The following is a 17,059-nucleotide window of genomic DNA, read 5'->3' on the forward strand; positions in this document are numbered from 1 at the left end:
CCCCGCCGCGCCGCCCCTTCCTGCCCGCGCCCCGGCGGATGTGACGCCGCTGTCAGCGGAGCGGGGGTTCCGGCGGCGGCGGCTCATGCCCGGTGAGAGCCCGGGGGGCGCGGCGGGGCACGGCGGGGCAGGGGATCGGGGGGATCCGGAGCCGCTGCCCTGGCTGCCCGTGGCGGGATGGAGGGCGGGAGCCGCGGGGATGTCCTGCCCCTGCGTGACCTCCGCCGTGTCCCCCGTGGGGCTGCGGGGCGCGCAGGTGCCGCTCCTGCGGGGTCGCATACAGCCCTTCTTCTGGGGAGGGAAGGCTGAGCATCGGTGTCCAGCACGGGGCGAGTGGTACCCGAGGCTCGGGGCAGGACCCAGGGCCGGGGGGGCCGAGCTCCGGGCACTTCCACGGGTGCGGGATCTCCGCAGGTGTTTTCCCCTCCGTGCGCTGCCGGGGTCCGTGGAACAGGGGTTCAGCCGGGGCTCGGCGGTGATTTCCCCCCGTGCCGGCTGAGAGCAGGTTCCTCCTCCCCCGCCGAGTTCGGCGGGGCCCCCGCAGAAGAGGAACCGGCTCTGAGCTGCCCACGGAGCGTGGCGCTGCCCGTGGTGGTTGTTCCTGGGGATCTGCGCTTCAGGAGTTTCTTGGCAGTGCCCACGGCGAGAGGAGGAAGCGTCTCCTTCTGCCAGCCCGGGGCTGCACCCCCGGCGGGCAGGGCAGGGTAGGGTTGGGATCGATCCCTGCCCAGCCTGGGTGTGCCTCCTGTGCTGCACCGCTGGGAAAGAACCACTTCGGCTGGAGTTTCCCTGGAACGGGTTGGTGGCAAGCCCAGGTGTGCCGGTGCCGCGTTCCAAGAGCGTGGGGCTCTGTGGGACCTTCAGGTGCGGCCACCCCATTCCCCATCCAAGGACACTCTCAACAGCTTCGTTTCTGCCGTTCCAGCCCGCCTGTCTGATGCCGCATTGGAGGCCGGGAGTGCCGCTATGGAGCGCAGGGATGGAGGCCACGCTCTGCATCCACACGTGCCTTTGGCTGAGCGCCGCCTGGATCCCACTCGCCTCGCTGGCTGGAGCGGCCTGCGGCGGGCAGAGCTCTCCGGACACTGAGGGCCACCACGGCAAGCTGACGTGGGCCGTCAGCCTGGACGCGCCCGAGGAGGAGCTGGAGCAGCGGGCAGAGGAGCTGGCCCGGACTGCGGGGCTGGTGAACATGGGCCGTGTCGGGGAGCTCAAGGGCCATTACCTCCTGGCCTACCAGCCCGACGGCCGCGCAGGGAGCGAGCCCGAGGCAATACGGAGGTCGGTGGACACTTTGTTTGCACAGCACGACAGCGTGCGGTGGCACTCGGAACAGAAGCTTCTGAAGCGCTCCAAGCGCAGCCTGCACTTTAACGATCCCAAATACCCCCAGCAGTGGCATCTGGTGAGTGGTTTTCCGGCTCCTGCTGCGCTCACAGGAGCTGTCTGTGTGGCCGCGCAGAAGCTGTCACATGGGAGGCAAAACAGCCTCTTTCTGTTCTCTGGTGAGGAGGGAGCACAGTGAGAGCTCGCCCTGCCTGTTGTGTGCTCCCCCTGATAACAGGAGGAGGCAGCTGCCGTGGCTGGTTGTGCACTCGTGGCACTGGGGTGGGCAGAGAGGTTTGGCTGGAGCACACTGCACACTCCTCTTCATGGCTTGTGTTCCTCGCCGTCCACCTCAAACAATCTCTCCGGCTGTCCTGTGGCTCTTTCCCATGCTGGCCCCGACCCCACACATAGCCAGTGCACCCCTCACCACTGACCCTGTCCCCTCGCTGTTGTTTCTGGTGCTTAGAACAACCGCAAGAGCCCCGGGAAGGACATCAACGTCACGGGCGTGTGGGAGCGGAATGTGACGGGGCGCGGCGTGACGGTGGTGGTGGTGGATGACGGTGTGGAGCACACTATCAAGGACATACAGCCAAACTATGTGAGTCCTGCTCCGACTGGGAGGGCAAAGGGCAGGCTGGAGGCGGGGCAGTGTGACTTGAGCGGGCGAGACCCTGTGCTCAGCCAGGGTGGGAATTGCCGGCAGCAAACCTTTCCTGGGAGATTTTGCGCCCAGATTTCAGGGTTACCTGCCTTTGTGCTGCAGCTGCAGCCGGTCTCCCTCTGCCCTGCAGCAGTAGCCGAAGCCGCCTCAGTCAGTCCCTTCCCCACGGCAGCAGATAGCAGTGTTGAGCTGCAGCCCCGTGTGGAAGCAGCCTGGAAGTTCCCGTGGCTCTCCCATGCTGTGTTTCAGCCCTTGTAGTGTGCCCTTAACTCCTGCTTTTCCCAAACCGAGGAGAGAGCCCTGAGTCATGACTGTGAGTCTGTTTTCAGAGCCCAGAAGGCAGCTATGACTTGAATTCCAACGACCCTGACCCTATGCCTCACCCCGACGAGGAGAACGGGAACCACCACGGGACCCGCTGCGCCGGGGAGATCGCGGCTGTGCCAAACAACAGCTTCTGCACGGTGGGAGTTGCCTACGGGAGCCGCATCGCAGGTACCTGCAGGCTGTGGCACCCCGAGAGGCCTGGCATGTCTCATCTCCAGCTCCGTGGGGCCAGGACACGGCTCCGTGGGCTGGAGCAGCTCTGAGTCAGCAGTGCCTTGCTCGGGCTGGTTGGGGCTGTCGCAGGGAGGGCCCAGTGCCTGCCTGAGCTCCTCTCCAGAGGACACAGCTCCTGGCAGAGCAGGATAGGTGTGGGTGTGGCAGCTTTTCCAGTGTTCCTGGAGTGCTTCTGGTCTGCCCATCTGCAGAGCTTTTGGCAGAGCACCCGTACCATGCAGGCTGAGCCAGGCAGTCGTGCCACAACGTGCCTGCTGCGGTGCGGGCTGGAGGCACTGGCGAAGCCAACTTTGACCAACCCCCCGTGCTCCCCTGGCCCTGGTCTTGGCTCTGCCCCATGGGGATGAACAGGGGTGAAGGGCCAGCGATGCTTCTCCTCTTCAGGGTCAGGGAATGTGTGCTGTGCCCTTGGCTGTCTCCAACTCCTGTGCTCCTTCAGGGAGGAAGGAGAGGCCTCTGTGCCAGGCAGGGTGTGTCACTGGAAGGGCAGGGATAGTGATGCTGCGATGTGTTTCTGTCCATACCTGGTCACACCATGGTCCCTGAGGGGACAGCAGGGTGCTGGGGGTCAGGACTCACCCAAGGGCACTCTGCACCCCTGCCCTGGGCTCCCTCTCTCCCTGAGCACCCACCCTGATGGTGGCACAGCAGGGTCCCAGAGCTCCAGCTGGCAGAAGCAGAGATGAGCTCAGAGATTTAAGCCCAGCACAAGGAGCAGGGAGGGTTTACCCAGCTCTGCTTCAGGCCTCAGCCCTTCAAAGCTAGACCAGCCTTGCAGGGGCAGCCTTGAGCCAGGAGTTTCTTTGCAGTTTATACAGCTCACTGACCCACGTGGGTCACATTCCTTGTCCTTTGTCCCGCAGGCATCCGAGTGCTGGACGGGCCCCTCACGGACAGCATGGAGGCCATCGCCTTCAACAAGCACTACCAGATCAACGACATCTACAGCTGCAGGTGAGCCCCAAGGACACCCTGAGCTGGCACCCAGCAGACCCACGTGAGCCTGGGGACAGGGTCACAGCTCGTGGCTGAGCATTCACACCAGCTCCCATCCTCCTGTGGCTCCAGATAGCACCGAAATCCTGTTCCTGGAGGGCTGGCCTGGGCTCTGCACAGTGCCTGCAGTTGTGAGATCTCCTCCTGTGTGCTGCTGCAGCACATCCCATGGGCTGCCTGAGCTGGAGGGGACACTGTGGCCCCCACTGTGGTCAGGCTGAGCCGTGTGACGGGGACTGGAATGTGTTGTTAAACAGAAATCAAACATTTTGTCCCCTGGAATCTGACCCAGGGGCACAGTGCAAACACGACAGCGAAATCCCAGCAGCGAGGGGCCGTGCTGATGGATGGGAAAGCACAGTGCTCCCTGATCCCAGTTGTGGTGCTGGGAGCAGCTGCTGGCTGCCAGTAGCTCACTGTAACGGTGGGAAGAGTTGCTGCCTGTGACTCCTGGGGCTGTCACCTCACAGTGTCTCTCTTTCCAGCTGGGGTCCCGACGACGACGGGAAAACCGTGGATGGCCCCCATCAACTGGGAAAGGTAAAACGCAGCCCCAGCAGCACAGGTGGCCCTGGGAGGACCCTCCAGGGCTTGTGGTTTGTTGCCTGCCCGGGCAGGCGTGCAGGGACGTTGCTGTGACACTGTGCACGTCTGTTTGTGTCCCTGGCTGCCAGCAGAGGTGTTCCCTGTCACTGTGCGGTTGGGAGAGGTGACGCAGTGGCATTCAGGCAGTGTGGGATGAGTTTTCTAAGGAGAGGCTTGTCCCAGCAGGAAAATGCTCTTTCACAACTTGTGGTATTATTGTGACAACTTTTGCAACCCACGGGACGCTCTCTGCTCAGGACACCGAGCATTCCCAGGGTGGTTCTCGAGGCAGGGAGCATGCCTTTGGATGCTGGGAGCAAGTAAGGGGAGTGGGATTGAAGTGGGAGGAAGAGTGAGAGCTGAGGCTGCTCCTTCCCAGGCCACTGAGGCTCTCTCACAGCTGCTGTGCTGCAAAATGCACCTTGTCTGCCTGTACCACAGTGAGGGGTCACTGAGGGGGCCCCAAAACCAGCACTGGGGTGTGGTTCTGCTCCATTGCTCTTCCTCTGTGTGCTTTCCCAACCACAATTCAGCACTTACTGTGCTGTTTGGAGCAGCCCTGACAACTGAGCTGTCCATGCACCATAACAAATGGTTTCCAGTTCTGCAAGTTAATGTATTCTCTTCCTGCATGCAGAGACAGCTGGAACAAGCTCTGGGACACAGAGCAGAGCTCTCTGTGCCACAGCAGAGCTGAGAGGGCAGAATGTACCTTCATCTGCCAGAGGGAGGGAGAGCAGGGGTGTTCACTTCCAGTGGGATTGGGTTCTTGCTGGTCCACCAGATATGTCCTTTCCCTGGGTGGGAATGATGTCTAGGCGAGGTGTTGGGCTGGAAATGTGATTCCCAGTGGGGCTGGCGATGTTGTGTTTCTCAGCAGAGTGTCTGTGGGGCTCTGCCCTCTCAGAAGAGGCTGATCCCCCTGGCTCAGAGCCACGTGTGGCTGCTGGCAGAAAACACTGGGATCAGCAGGGGAGGGCAGGGGAAGAGCCCCCCTGGCCTGAGCACGGTTCCCTGTCCACAGGCTGCCCTGCAGCACGGGGTCATCGCCGGCCGCCACGGCTTCGGGAGCATCTTCGTGGTGGCCAGCGGCAACGGTGGCCAGCACAGTGACAACTGCAACTACGATGGGTACGCCAACTCCATCTACACTGTCACCATAGGTGAGCGCCTGCGCCTCCTGTCTCCTTCCCTCCCAGCGTGGAACAGCGAGATCATCCCGAAAACACACAGCCTGCCCAGCTGGGAGCTGGCTGGGCGGTGGGAATCTGTGGGAAAGGGTCTGGGAATGAGCACGGCAGTGTGTAGGGCTTCAGCCCTCAAGCCTGCAGTTTGCTTTTGACCCACGGAGCAAGAGGAGGCCAGGGGAATTCCTGCCTGTGTCCAGGGCTCCCTCCTGGGGCTGTGACGTGCTGCCATGGTCGGGGAGTGACCTGGCATGCAGCATTCCCATCACTTGTGCTGGAGGAGAAACGTGTAATCCAGGTTCTCGAGGGCAGAAGCTGCGGGAAGGGTAAAAGATCTGCACAGCTGGCAGGAGAGGCTCTCAGGGGATTGTCACCTTGAAATTTCAGCAGTTGAAGCAAAACAGGTTTCACGCAACCAGGGCCCTTCCCGTTTTCCCAGGAGCAGTGGATGAGACGGGCTCCATGCCGTTCTATGCCGAGGAATGTGCCTCCATGCTGGCTGTCACCTTCAGCGGTGGGGACAAGATGATGAGGAGCATTGTGAGTACCCACACGAGGCACCCGTGTCCTCCTGCACGCCCCTGGAACAGCCGGGACAGGGCTCTGTCCCTCCCAATGGCCACACAATTCCTCTGGGAGCCGAGGAGCAGAGGTGCCCTTTATCTGGGCCCTGCATAAAGTGCTGCCCCACACCTGCCCCCCCACCTCCCTGGCTCCTGCTCCGAAGGGATGTGGGAGCTCGGAGTGCAGGGAGCGGCATCGGGCTCTTTAAACGGCTTGGCCGCAGCTCCTGCTCTGCTCTGGCACGTGGGCCTCTCCCAGCTGAATTTTTCAGAATATTTTTATCAACTTTTCCTTTTTTTGCCAAAAAATGACTTCTTGTCAACAAAATGTCCTTTTTGCCTGAGCCAAGCAGCCGGGGCTGTTTTCCCCACCGCAGGCCTGACCCAGCCCATCCCTCCCTTGGTGCTGGTGCCTGGTGGGGGCTGTCAGGCTGCCCCCACCTCACAGTGTGACCCCTTCCCACCCTGTGGTGCCAGCAGGGTCTGCAGAGCCCACCCACCCCAGGGCAGCTGGGGAGAAACGTTGCTGGCTGCCAGGCCTGATGTTTGGGGTTGTGTTGTCCCTGGCCTGGAGGATCTCCTGTCAGGACAGGTATTTCCCAAAAGCACTTTCCTGGCAAAGCTGATGAGGCAGCCAAGCGGAGATCAGCACCTCTGTGTGTATGCTTGGGTGTCTCAGAGGGTCTGCTGGTGTGCTCCTGGGAGCAGGGACTTGCTGCCGTGGCTCTGTGCCTGCCACGGAGGAGCTGAATCCAGGCTTGTCAAACAGGCTTCCCTGGATCCTGGGTAAACCGGGGGAACAGGGAAAGCCTGGGATCCTCAGCCACCTGGTTGGGACTCACCAAGCTCCTCCTGCAGCCTGGAGCCAGGGCAGGGATCCGTGCCCAGCCAGAGCGCGGCACAATCTGCCACAGGGAAAGTAAAACCCAGAGTTGAGATGATTTTTCCTTTCAGAAATAACTTAAGTTGTCCCAGGCTGGTTTGGAAAGTACTGACACTAGGAAAAAAGGGAAGAGCAACCCAGTGAGGGCTCTGCTGCATTCCATCAGGAGCTCCAGGCTTGTGGGCTGATGTCTGGCTTTCCCAAGCGTGGTGTGAGTGCTTAGAAGGTCTCAAACACACGTTTATTTCGAATACTGGCCTTATGGGACACTAACATAGGAGCTGGCATTCCATAGGGGAGCCAGGACAAGATCCACACGTAGCCTAGGAACGGCATGTGCCACAGAGACATCCTGTACCGTGATCCTGTGCCATGCATAAACCCAAACCCCCCTGTTTCAGGAGTGCAGGCTGCTCCTGAACACCCTGGGACTCGCTGCAGTGGTGTCAGAGTTAACATCTCTGCAGCCATCGGCTCTGTTTTTTTTCTTTTACCAGACCATAAACTTTGTGTGGTTTCCTTAATGGGAAGAATTTAATACGGCTTCTGGCACTCTCTGTGCTTCCCACTGAAAGTTTGTGCTCTCGGGGTATTTTGTGTGGGACACGCAGAGTGCCAGCACAAGCAGGAGCCTTTCACCCCCACAGGGGGCAAACGGAGATGGATGCACTTGGCTTGCAGTGAGGTGGCATAATTTGGGAACCTCCCGATGCCTCTTTTTAGGCTCTGCACAGTCCCATGTGGCCCCTCTGCAGCCTGATTGTGTTGGAGTGACACTGTGGTCAGCAGTGAAGATGAGGAAGGTCCCAAACTGTATCTGCCAGGAGTTTCCCACAAAGATGCTTAGTTAGACCGAATTCCCCCCTCTCTCCAAAGGGAGCTGTCCCCATTCATTGCTCCCCAGCTGGCATCGCTGTCCCTGCAGTGAGGGGCTCCCGGGACCCTTAAAGGCTGGCTGTGAGCAGGGACAGTTGTGTCCCAGGCTGAGCACAGGCTGCTGGTGGAGCTGGGGTGGCGAGGACACAGCTCAGGGCCAGTGTGTGCTCCAGTTCTCCAGTACCCATCCCAGCCACTCCAGCAGGGCAAAGTGGCCTGACAGAGGCACCTCTCCTCTTCCTCTGCAGGTGACAACAGACTGGGATCTGCAGAAGGGCACAGGCTGCACGGAGGGTCACACGGGCACGTCGGCGGCCGCTCCGCTGGCAGCCGGGATGATCGCGCTGATGCTGCAGGTGCGGCCGTGCCTCACCTGGCGAGACGTGCAGCACATCATTGTCTTCACTGCCACCAAGGTGAGGAGCCCTCCCTCCCTCCCCGCTCCTCCCCTCCCTCCGCTGCCCCTCAGGGATGCTGCGGGAAGGCCAAGGCCCTGCTGACACATCCGTGTTTATGTCTGCGGCCCCTCCATAAATCTCTCGCCCATCTGGCTCCCAGCGAGGGGATTGCGTTTTCCCCTCACCCCTCGCTCCTTCCAGGAATGTGGCTGAGGCATTTTCCTCTGTCATGATGATAAATGGGGTATTTGCTGCAGGAATTCCTTCATCTGCCAGCGCAGGGGTCTTCCAGGGGCTCAGCAGGTTCCAGGGGCTCAGGCCCTGGGATCAGGTGTGTGTGGTGGGCTGGCCCAGCCCCAGGGCTGTTACCTCTGCAATGTCATCCCATGGTCCACGCAGTGGGCAAGCAAGGAGCTCTGCCCTGCTCTGGCCTTTCCTGGGCTCTCCAGAGAGCCAGGCTCCTGGAAACAGGCACAACCAAGAGCTGGGCAGCAAAGCCAGCCCTTCCCTTGGCCTCACCTCCCACACAGCTTTGCTGCTCAGAGCAGGAGTGGGAACTGGCTGGAGCTGCCCAGTTTGGTTTAGGGATGGGGCTTCTTGCACACCCTTCTGGGGAACAGGAGTCCATGTCCAGCTGATGCTGTGCTCACCTCGGCATGGGGCAGTTTTCCATAACTCCAAGCCAGTGTTGCCAGAGCACTACAGTGATGGGAGTGATGGGAGCCAGATCTGTCCTGCCCTAGCTCCTGTTGATTTAAAGGACTCAGTTCCTTCTCTCCAAGGCTTCTGCCATCCCACAGGCTGTGGCTTGGGCAGCAGGGAGCAGCTGGGATGTTTCAGAGCAGAGGCATTTGTGCCCTTTTGTGCTGCTCTATTTCCTTTCTGAGGTGCTGGGAAGCCAGTTTGTCCCTGGGATTTGTTTCAAACGAAGGACAACCTGTTTCTTTCTAATAAGGCCATGTGGGTTATGCTTCCCTGCTGCTGTGGGATGTGTCTGAGCCTCTTCCCCTTCAGGCCTGGTTCCCTTTGGGTCTCAGGGCTGACAGACCCCAAGGTAACCAGAGCACCCCACGTTTCTTTGCAGTACGAGGACCGTCACGCTAAGTGGGACAGGAACCAGGCAGGCTTCAGCCACAGCCATCAGCATGGCTTTGGCCTGCTGAACGCCTGGAGGCTGGTCAACGCTGCCAAGGTAATTCCCTCCTTCCCAGACCTGCCCTCTGGGCAGGTAGAGCAGCCCAGCCCAGTGGCTGGGACACATCCTGTCCTGGCAACGCCATGGGGGTTACACTGCTGCCGTTCAGGGCCAATGCTTTGGCCACCGTCCTGCTGGCCCTGGCTCTGAGGCTGCTTTTGGTATGAAGTCATGAGGCTTTTGGCAGTGCCTGAGCTGCCCCCGGGCCGCTGCTCTCCAGCACTATATATAGCCATGGTGAGAGCTGCTGGGAGCCCACAGCTCTGATTCACAGTGTGGGGACTTTTGTCAGCAGCCCCAGCACCTTCCTTCCTCCCTCCACAGTGGCTGCAGGGAGGGTGTCCTGCCCTGAGAAGCAGGGTGTTCTCAGCTGGCAGCTCTGGGGGAGTGCTGTGGTCGGGGCAGGCGGCGGCATCCCCATCTCTTCCTGCTCCAGTCACACGGAGACCGGGGCACGTCCCTTTGGCACTCGGTCCCAGCTCGTGTGTGGAGCGCTGGGCAGCTGTGCTGGGTCACTGCCGCTGCCAGCCATGCCTCCAGTGTCACAGGGACTTCCACGCTGCTCCCCCTTCCTGCCCCGCTGTGCCCAGGGCTGGGATGGGATGGCCTCAAGTAACCGCTCAAAGCCACCCTGGTGATGGTGGGGACAGACCCAGAGCTGGGGAGTCCCAAGTCTTGCTCACCCCCCTGCAGCTCTCCTGGGTGTGTGGGCACTGCTCCCATCCCCTGAGTGCTCACAGCTCCCAGTTTGTGCTGCCCAGTTCTGTGTGCCCCAAAACAGCCTTGGCCTGGGCCCACATGCAGGAGCAGCTCGTGAGAGCCCCAGGAGACTGAGGGATGGATGTGCAGGGAGGGTGCAATCCATGCTGAATCCTCTCCCCTCTGACAGATCTGGGAGTCTGTCCCGTACCTCGCCTCGTACGTGAGCCCCGTGCTGAAGGAGGGCAGGAGCATCCCCCTGCTCCCACAGGAGATGGAGGTCGCCTGGAATGGTAAGAGCAGGTGTGCCATGGAGAGCACGTGCTGGACACACCCAGGCCAGGGATCCAATGGGGCAGGGCCAGCCCTGGGCTGTGTGAGGCCACGAAGGGGTTAAGTGCTGGGCTGCCTGGGCTTTTTCTTCTCTTTCCGCTGCCCTTCCCCAGGGGATCTGCCTGTTGCTGCCGTCCCCTCCCCATAACCCCATCCCATGGAGTGATGTGTTTGGGGAGCCAGACAGGCTTCAGCGACGGGCTGGGCAGCGGCCAGAGCCGCTCCACTGCCTTTGACCATTTTAGGTAATGCTCCAGCTCCCGACTTGGCCAGCCCTGTCCACATCAACAAGGCGCTGCTCAGGCTGCTACCAGTGGGAAGGAGAGCTCGGCCCAAGCCCTTCCCGGCCCCCCAGCAGCTCCTGGCTCTGCTGGGCACAGTTCCTTGCCCTGAGGCTGAGCCACATTCCCCCTCCATGCCGCACTGGAGATGCTGGTCCTGGGGGTCTGGCCCTGCAGCTCTCAGTGCCCCAGCTGTATTGCTGGCAGAGGTGCACGCAGGGAGCACCCACCTGCCAGGAGCAGGCCAAGCCACGGCCACAGCTCGCTCTGGAGTGTGCCAGGCTCCCTGGGCTGTGGTTGGCAGCTCTGGGGCTGTGAGGATCTGTGGAGCTGGGAATGGTTTGAGATGGGATCGGGGAACCTAGACACCCAGTCTCTTGTCCCAGTCCCACACAGGTCCTGTTAAATGGCATCACAGCCCCTTGGGGCCACCAGCCTCAGCAAACCCCACCTTCCCTCTCCCAGTCACCACTGCCGACCTGGAGCTGTCTGGCATGAGGACCCTGGAGCACGTGGCAGTCACAGTCACCATAACCCACCCCCGCCGTGGCAACCTGGAGATCAGGCTCTTCTGCCCCAGTGGGATGATGTCCCTGATCGGCACCACCCGGAGCATGGACTCGTAAGCACTGAGGGGTCAGGGGAGGGCAGGACCCTGAGTCAGCCTCATGGCTCAGGCTCTGTCACCCTCTCACCTCTCGGCAGGGACCCCAATGGCTTCTCTGACTGGACCTTCTCCACGGTGCGATGCTGGGGCGAGGAGGCGCAGGGCACGTACAGGCTGGTGGTCAGGGACATCGGTGAGTCCTGCCTGCCAGGGGCACTCCTGGGGTGGGGGCAGCTCTGGGCTACCAGTTCTGAGCAGCTGCCAGCTCATCACTCGGGAGAGTTCCCCGCTGGACCAACCTGCTTCTTTCCCAGGAGATGAGAGCCTGAGGCCCGGCACCTTAAAGCAGTGGCAGCTGACCCTGTACGGCTCCTCCTGGTCCCCAGCAGAGATGAAGGAACGGCACAGGTAGGACACCACAGTCCTGGCTCGGTAGGGAGCAGAACACAGCACTGTCTGCTGACAGAGGCTCTGCAGACCCTTGGTGGGCATTTGGGACCCTCCCTGGAGCCCCTCTGCCTTTGGGACCTTCACGGGGTGCCTCTGTCCCCAGGCTGCTGGAGGAAGCCATGAGTGGGCAGTACCTGAACAGCAACTTCTCCCTGCCCTGTCCCCCAGGGCTGGACATCCCCGAGGAGCAGCACTACACCATCACAGCCAACACGCTCAAGGTGAGCCTGCCTGCAGGCCAGGGGGTCTCTGTATCCCCCAGGATGGGCTGGAGGAGCAGGACCCTGCTTGGGACACTGTGACCCCTCTGCTGGGCAGTGGGCCGGGCGTGGGGGGAGTCGAGGGTGGTGTTTCTCAAGGGGTTTCCCCTCCATAGACCCTCCTGCTCTTGGGATGCTTCGCCGTGTTCTGGACTTTCTACTACATGCTGGAGGTCTGCCTGACGAGGAACGATGTGGGGCTGGACCTGACCTGCTCCAGCCCCACCAGCTGCAGGTGGTACCAGCAGGGAGGGAAGCACCGAGCCCTGGAGAGCGGCCTGGAGATGGAGTCGGTGCCGCTGTACCGGGAGAAGGACATGGAGGAGGCCGAGATGGACTGTGAGCACCCAGAGCCTGTCCAGGATGGAGAGGAGGGGTCCTGGACCCCCACCCACCCCAAACTGCCCAGCAATGGCAGAGCTGTGAGTTTCCAGGAGGCAGCTCCCGCTGGAGCGGGATACCTGGGCCGGGAGGCACCGGCTGAGCTCCTCGTGGAGGACCGGGAGCACCGGCCGTGCTGACAGGGACTGGGACTGGGACTGGGACTGGGACTGGGACTGGGACTGGGCCTGGGACTGGGACTGGGGCTGGGCTGGGGCCCTCCCTCGTGGTACAACCCTCCTGGGCATGGACAGCACAGACTCATTCCTGAGCCAGCGTGGACCATTGCCACTGTGTTCTGTGGAAGGTGGTGTTGGAAGTGGCTCGGAAACAAGCGTGAAAGAGTGCGGGTACTGGAAGGGGAGCTCCCCTTCCCTCGCTCTGGAAAACAAAGCAAGCCTTAAACCCCTTCCTGAGGGAGCCTGCCCTGCTGTGTGTGGGGCAGGGCCCTGTGCCATTCCTGCTGGGAGCGTGGTAGCTGTGGCAGAGCTCCACACTGACCCCCTTCACACCACTGCTTCCAAGCCTGGCAGCGCAGGCAAGACATGTCCCTTTGTCCCTGATTTCTGCAGAGAGCCTGGAAAACCCAGCAGGGCCCTGGAAGGTGCCTCTCCAGGCAGGGACCCCACAGCATTGGCATCTTCATGCCCACTGGGCTGGCAGTGGACTGTGCCCACCAGTTATCCCAGTTTAGAAGCAGGGAGCTACTTTACTCATCTCCAACCAGCGCTTCTCCCTGTCCCCTGTGCTCTGATCCTGCTGGTTCCTCCTCTCCCCTGGGCATGGAGAAGCTGTGGGGCTGGGGAAGCAGGAACAGGCCTGTTTGTGGGAGGACAGGATGAGGCTCTTCCTGCACAGGAGTCCCTCTGGCAGCAGAGCTCGCTGGGGCCACTGTCCCAGATCTCCCTCCCCATCCAGGAGGGACAAAACCAGGAGCAATGCCTGGTTTGGGCCAGGGAGGGGAGGATGAGTTGCTCTGGCAGTGGCTCATCTGAGCTGGGTTGGCTTGTTCACATGTCTTTGGGTTTGGTGGTTTATTTTTTTAAAGGCTGGGGTTTGTTTTTTAATCAGCAAAGCCCTTTTGTGTAGCTTTCCAAATAAAGCCTGAAAAACCCTCCTCTCCCCCCATCCGTCACTCCTCTGCCCTCCCAGAGCTTCCTCACTGTGGAAAAATGCATCACCCATCCCCTCCCAGCACCGGGGCCTGGCTGGGGTGTGGGTCTGTGTGCCTTCCATGCCCTGATCCCGGGAGTTGGGATAACAGGGGGCTGCTCCAGGCAGGGAGAGGCGAGGGCTGGGCCAGAGTGTTGCGAAGAGTGAAGAGGAAGGTGGGTGTTGAGCCTCAGGTGGGAGAGGGCAGAGTCTTCCAAGGCGGGCAGGGAAAGCCTGATCCGCAGCTGTGGTTTTCCCAGGTTTGGAGCTGGAAGAAGGAGCAGCCGTGTGGCCTTTTAGGGAGGGTGGCTTCAGCTTTTCCAGCGTCACCAGCCAGGCGGGAGGAAACCTCGTCAGGCCACAACTAGATGAATATAACCTTTTAATTTCGACAAAAACCAAGTACAAAACCGAGGCCCAGTTCTCTTTGTCTCCCCGTTCGCAGGGATCTCTGCAGCAGTGGCGCGGGGCTCGTGGGGGGGGGGGCTGCGGGCAGGGGGGGCCGCCCCGTGGGCCGGGGCGCGTGCCCATCCCACCCGTGGGACACCCGTGGGTGCCGGCGGGGGCAGGACCGGCTGGCGGGGGGTGCGAGGCCCGGGGGCAGAGGCTGCCCGGGGCTGGGCGCGGGGGCTGCGGCCCCGGGGCGGGGGGCTCTGCGGGGCGCGTGCGGCCGCTGGCGCTGGGGCGTTGTTGGCTGGCGTTTGGGGGCGTTTGCTCCTCAATAAATACCAATCGGTGCGGGGCTGGTGGCGGCCGCCGACGCTCGGGCGGCTGCGGCGCTGGGCCGGGGGGGAAGCGGAGACGGAGGTCCCGGCTGGGGAGGGCTGGGGGCGGCGGGGGGGTGCCTAGCTGATGATCTGCCGGGGCCGGCCGTAGCTCATCCCCGCCTGTGACGCCCCCTTGTTGGTCCCCATCTGTAGCCCGATGATGTTCTTGCCCTCCTTCAGCTGGCTCTCGGTGAACTCCCGCTTGTGCTCCTGCGCCTTCCTGCGGGGCACAGGGGGGGATCGTGGGGCACCCGCACCCACCCGGCTGATCAGCGGCCCGCCCCCCGATCCCCAGGGGTGCCCCAGCCCCTCTCCCTCCCCAGCGTGCCACCTCCATGTGCTCCAGGGTGCTCTGGGCAGCCGCAGGGCAAAGGGGTCCTCACACCCAGCTCTGGGCTCCCCCACTTACTTCATGAACCAGTTGGGGTCCCCGTGGTAGTTGCCATCATTCTTGGTGACCGCCAGGCTCCCCAGGGCCATCAGCGTCCTCTGCACCGCTGCCATGTCCTTGGCTGCCAAGGGACGGAGGGAGGGATGTGAGGAAGGGCCTGGCACAGCAGCCCTGGATCCCACAGCCCCAAATGCCTCCCCTCCCCGCACCTTCAAAGAGGTCGACGGTCTGGAACATGTCTGTCTTGGTCACACCGTAGTCCTCGGCCGCCTTCAGGAACTGGGCAATCTGCTCCATCTGCTTGAAGACCATGGTGGGCGGCGCGTCGGGGATCTTGACGGGCTTGGAGCCGTCAGGGTAGAGGCTGTTCACCAGCCTGCTGAGCACCTGCCACAGAGGAGAGCTTGGGATTGCTGCAACACTGCAGAGCCCCCCGCCAGCCACCCCAGCCGGGACCCCACTTACGATGCCGTTCTTCAGCCAGACCTGGAAGCCCAGGCGGCCCCGCTCGGGGCGACCCACGGTGGACCCGCACTGTGCCACGATCCACTCCACCAGCCGGTCCTCCAGCTCATCATCGTACTTCTTCTCGATCTTGGACTGCACATCCCTGCTCATGCCATAGGCTGGGCCTTTGTTTGCCATGGCTGCGGTGCTGGGAGACCTGGCGGCACCACAGAGACCGTCAGGAGATGCTGTCCCCCTACCCAGGGACTCTGCGGCATCCCTGTGGCATCCACTGCCCACCCTGGTGCAGTAAGGACATGCCCTTCTCTTGGCTCTTCCCTTGCTCCATCCAGGAGTGTTTGGAGGTCATGATCCTCAAAACCTGCCCAGACGGATGGTCCCTGTCCTGGCAGAGGTGTCTTGTCCTCACTCCCTGGCTCAGGCTATGCACAGGAGCAGCCTCATCCCTGTCCCTTGCCAGCCCTTGGTTGGCACAAACATCCCTGGAGTGGCCGTGGCAGGATCCAGGTGGCAGGGTGACCATGGCAGGGCTGGGTGGCTGTGTCACAGCATGGTGGCCACACCATGGCAGGGCAGGGTGCCCACGGGGCAGCCTTGGTGTGGTGGGTCCGGGTGCCAGGGAGGAGTGTGGGCGAGGCAGGAGCGGTGGGAGCCGTGCCCGTGCCCTTGTAAGGAGATGCTGTGGCAGTGATGGCAGGTAGCTGGCTGCGGGCAGGGCCCGAGGTGCCAGGGAAGATGCCAAGGAGGATGCCAGGGAGGATTCCAGGAGGGAGAGGCACCATGAGTGGCAGCCAAGCCCTCAGTGGAGCTGGCCTCGCTCCTCCCTGCACAGGTCCTTGCTTGGCATGAAGCCTCTGAGCCCCAGGGCTGTGCCCTCCGGGAGCCGTGTGCTCGGTCCCACACCCACGCCCTGCCTGCCGTGGGCTCATCCTGACCGCTGGCCGTGGGCACTGCAGCTCCTGCGGGACGGGCTGAGACCTGGCACAGTTCATTGCCCCGGCTTGCTGCCAGCCGTGCAGGGGTACCCCACGAGCCCCCCGGGCAGCCTGTGCCCGGACCCAGCACAGCTGGGCACGTCCAGCGATGCCACAGCCGCTCCCGCGCTGTGCCCTGGCCCGGGCTGGCACACAGGGGTCACACACAGACCCACGGCTCCCCCGGCCACGGGCAGTGCCCGGCAGCTACCCCCGGCCCCGCCAGCCCGCTGCGAGACACGGGGCAGAAATGGACACGTGGGGGGTGGACTCGCCCCTTCCTCTCTGCCCTGGGCCCCGCACGGCCCCTCCGGACCTCGCGGGGCCGAGCCCGGTGGAGCCGTAGCAAGGAGCCCCGATGGGAACGCGGTCCTGAGGGGCAGGAGCAGGACAGAACCCCGGCAACGACCCCAGCCCGAGCAGGGCAGCCCGACCCTCCTCCGGGGAGCAGCGGTGCAATCCGGGGAGCAGCATCCCCATCCCGGGGAGCTGCATCCCACCCGCAGGAATAGAATCCCCATCATTTAGGGAGCAGAACGCAGTCCCGGGAGCGGCTTCGAAATCCCAGGCACAGGATCCCCAATCCGGGGGGGCCAGCACCCCCATGCCAGGGGCTGACATCCGCAATCCGGGCACCCTTCCCGCCGCCCCCTCCCCCGCCTTTCCCCCCGGCAGGACTCACAAGCGGCTGCAGACGGAGCGAGGGCGATGCTCGGCGCGGGACCAGCGCTCTGCCCCGCGGGGACCCCGACCTTGCGCTAAAAGGCGGGCGGCGGGACGGTGATGTCAGCGGGGCGCGGGGCCCGGCCCCCCCCGGCCCTCCCTCCCGGGGCGCCCGGCCCCGCAGCGCTCCATGACTCCAGCCCAGGCACCATATTTGGGGAAAGACTCCGAAAACCAGCGACGACAGCCCGTGCCCGAGCATTCCCCGCGTGCCTCCGCCCCAGCAGGGCCGGGGCCGGGGCGGAACCGGGCCGGGGGCTGATGGAGTAAATCCTTTTATAGCCAGGCGGCAGCGCAGAGGGCTCCCGCCCTGACTTCATGGCTGGTTTCCCCATG

The 17,059-nt window shown here is 62.7% G+C and overlaps 2 protein-coding genes across 3 annotated transcripts; one reads left to right on the forward strand and one right to left on the reverse strand.

Annotated features, from left to right (window-relative positions):
- The first annotated feature begins 32 nt into the window (after positions 1-32).
- On the forward strand, positions 33-13,365 carry PCSK7 (proprotein convertase subtilisin/kexin type 7). Of its 2 annotated transcripts, none has more exons than XM_027881352.1 (17): positions 33-92; positions 926-1,405; positions 1,796-1,930; positions 2,323-2,488; positions 3,418-3,508; positions 4,036-4,090; positions 5,160-5,298; positions 5,762-5,862; positions 7,893-8,060; positions 9,127-9,234; positions 10,127-10,229; positions 11,016-11,172; positions 11,256-11,350; positions 11,472-11,565; positions 11,711-11,828; positions 11,984-12,399; positions 12,443-13,365. In XM_027881352.1, exons 2-16 carry the CDS (start codon positions 938-940, stop codon positions 12,386-12,388), a joined length of 2,403 nt encoding a protein of 800 aa, XP_027737153.1. In that variant the 5' UTR covers positions 33-92; positions 926-937; the 3' UTR covers positions 12,389-12,399; positions 12,443-13,365. The 2 variants fall into 2 exon arrangements, with proteins under 2 accessions (XP_027737153.1, XP_027737154.1); XM_027881353.1 differs by having other exon boundaries at positions 11,984-12,396; positions 12,452-13,365.
- Positions 13,366-14,030: 665 nt separating this feature from the next.
- Positions 14,031-16,743, reverse strand: TAGLN (transgelin). Its single transcript, XM_027881375.1, has 5 exons — positions 16,683-16,743; positions 15,024-15,222; positions 14,768-14,945; positions 14,577-14,679; positions 14,031-14,387 (listed from the first exon to the last, which is right to left on the reverse strand). The coding sequence occupies exons 2-5, from the start codon at positions 15,201-15,203 to the stop codon at positions 14,246-14,248; spliced, it is 603 nt and encodes a 200-aa protein (XP_027737176.1). The 5' UTR covers positions 15,204-15,222; positions 16,683-16,743; the 3' UTR covers positions 14,031-14,245.
- Between the last annotated feature and the right edge of the window lie 316 nt (positions 16,744-17,059).

Source organism: Empidonax traillii, unplaced genomic scaffold (assembly GCF_003031625.1).
Source record: "Empidonax traillii isolate 1590-97213 ecotype Southwest subspecies unplaced genomic scaffold, ASM303162v1 scaffold87:size1256882, whole genome shotgun sequence".
NCBI classification, from domain to species: Eukaryota; Metazoa; Chordata; class Aves; order Passeriformes; family Tyrannidae; genus Empidonax; species Empidonax traillii.

Bases quoted from the DNA above. Each gene is read 5' to 3' on its own strand.
- TAGLN (XM_027881375.1), bottom strand. From the start codon at position 15,203: ATGGCAAACAAAGGCCCAGCCTATGGCATGAGCAGGGATGTGCAGTCC. The intron at 14,946-15,023 runs GTAAGTGGGGTC...CCTCTGTGGCAG, and splicing joins TCTGGCTGAAGAACGGCATC to GTGCTCAGCAGGCTGGTGAA. The intron at 14,388-14,576 runs GTAAGTGGGGGA...TGTGCCCCGCAG, and splicing joins GACCCCAACTGGTTCATGAA to GAAGGCGCAGGAGCACAAGC.
- PCSK7 (XM_027881352.1), top strand. From the start codon at position 938: ATGCCGCATTGGAGGCCGGGAGTGCCGCTATGGAGCGCAGGGATGGAG. The intron at 5,863-7,892 runs GTGAGTACCCAC...CTTCCTCTGCAG, and splicing joins ACAAGATGATGAGGAGCATT to GTGACAACAGACTGGGATCT. The intron at 8,061-9,126 runs GTGAGGAGCCCT...GTTTCTTTGCAG, and splicing joins TTGTCTTCACTGCCACCAAG to TACGAGGACCGTCACGCTAA.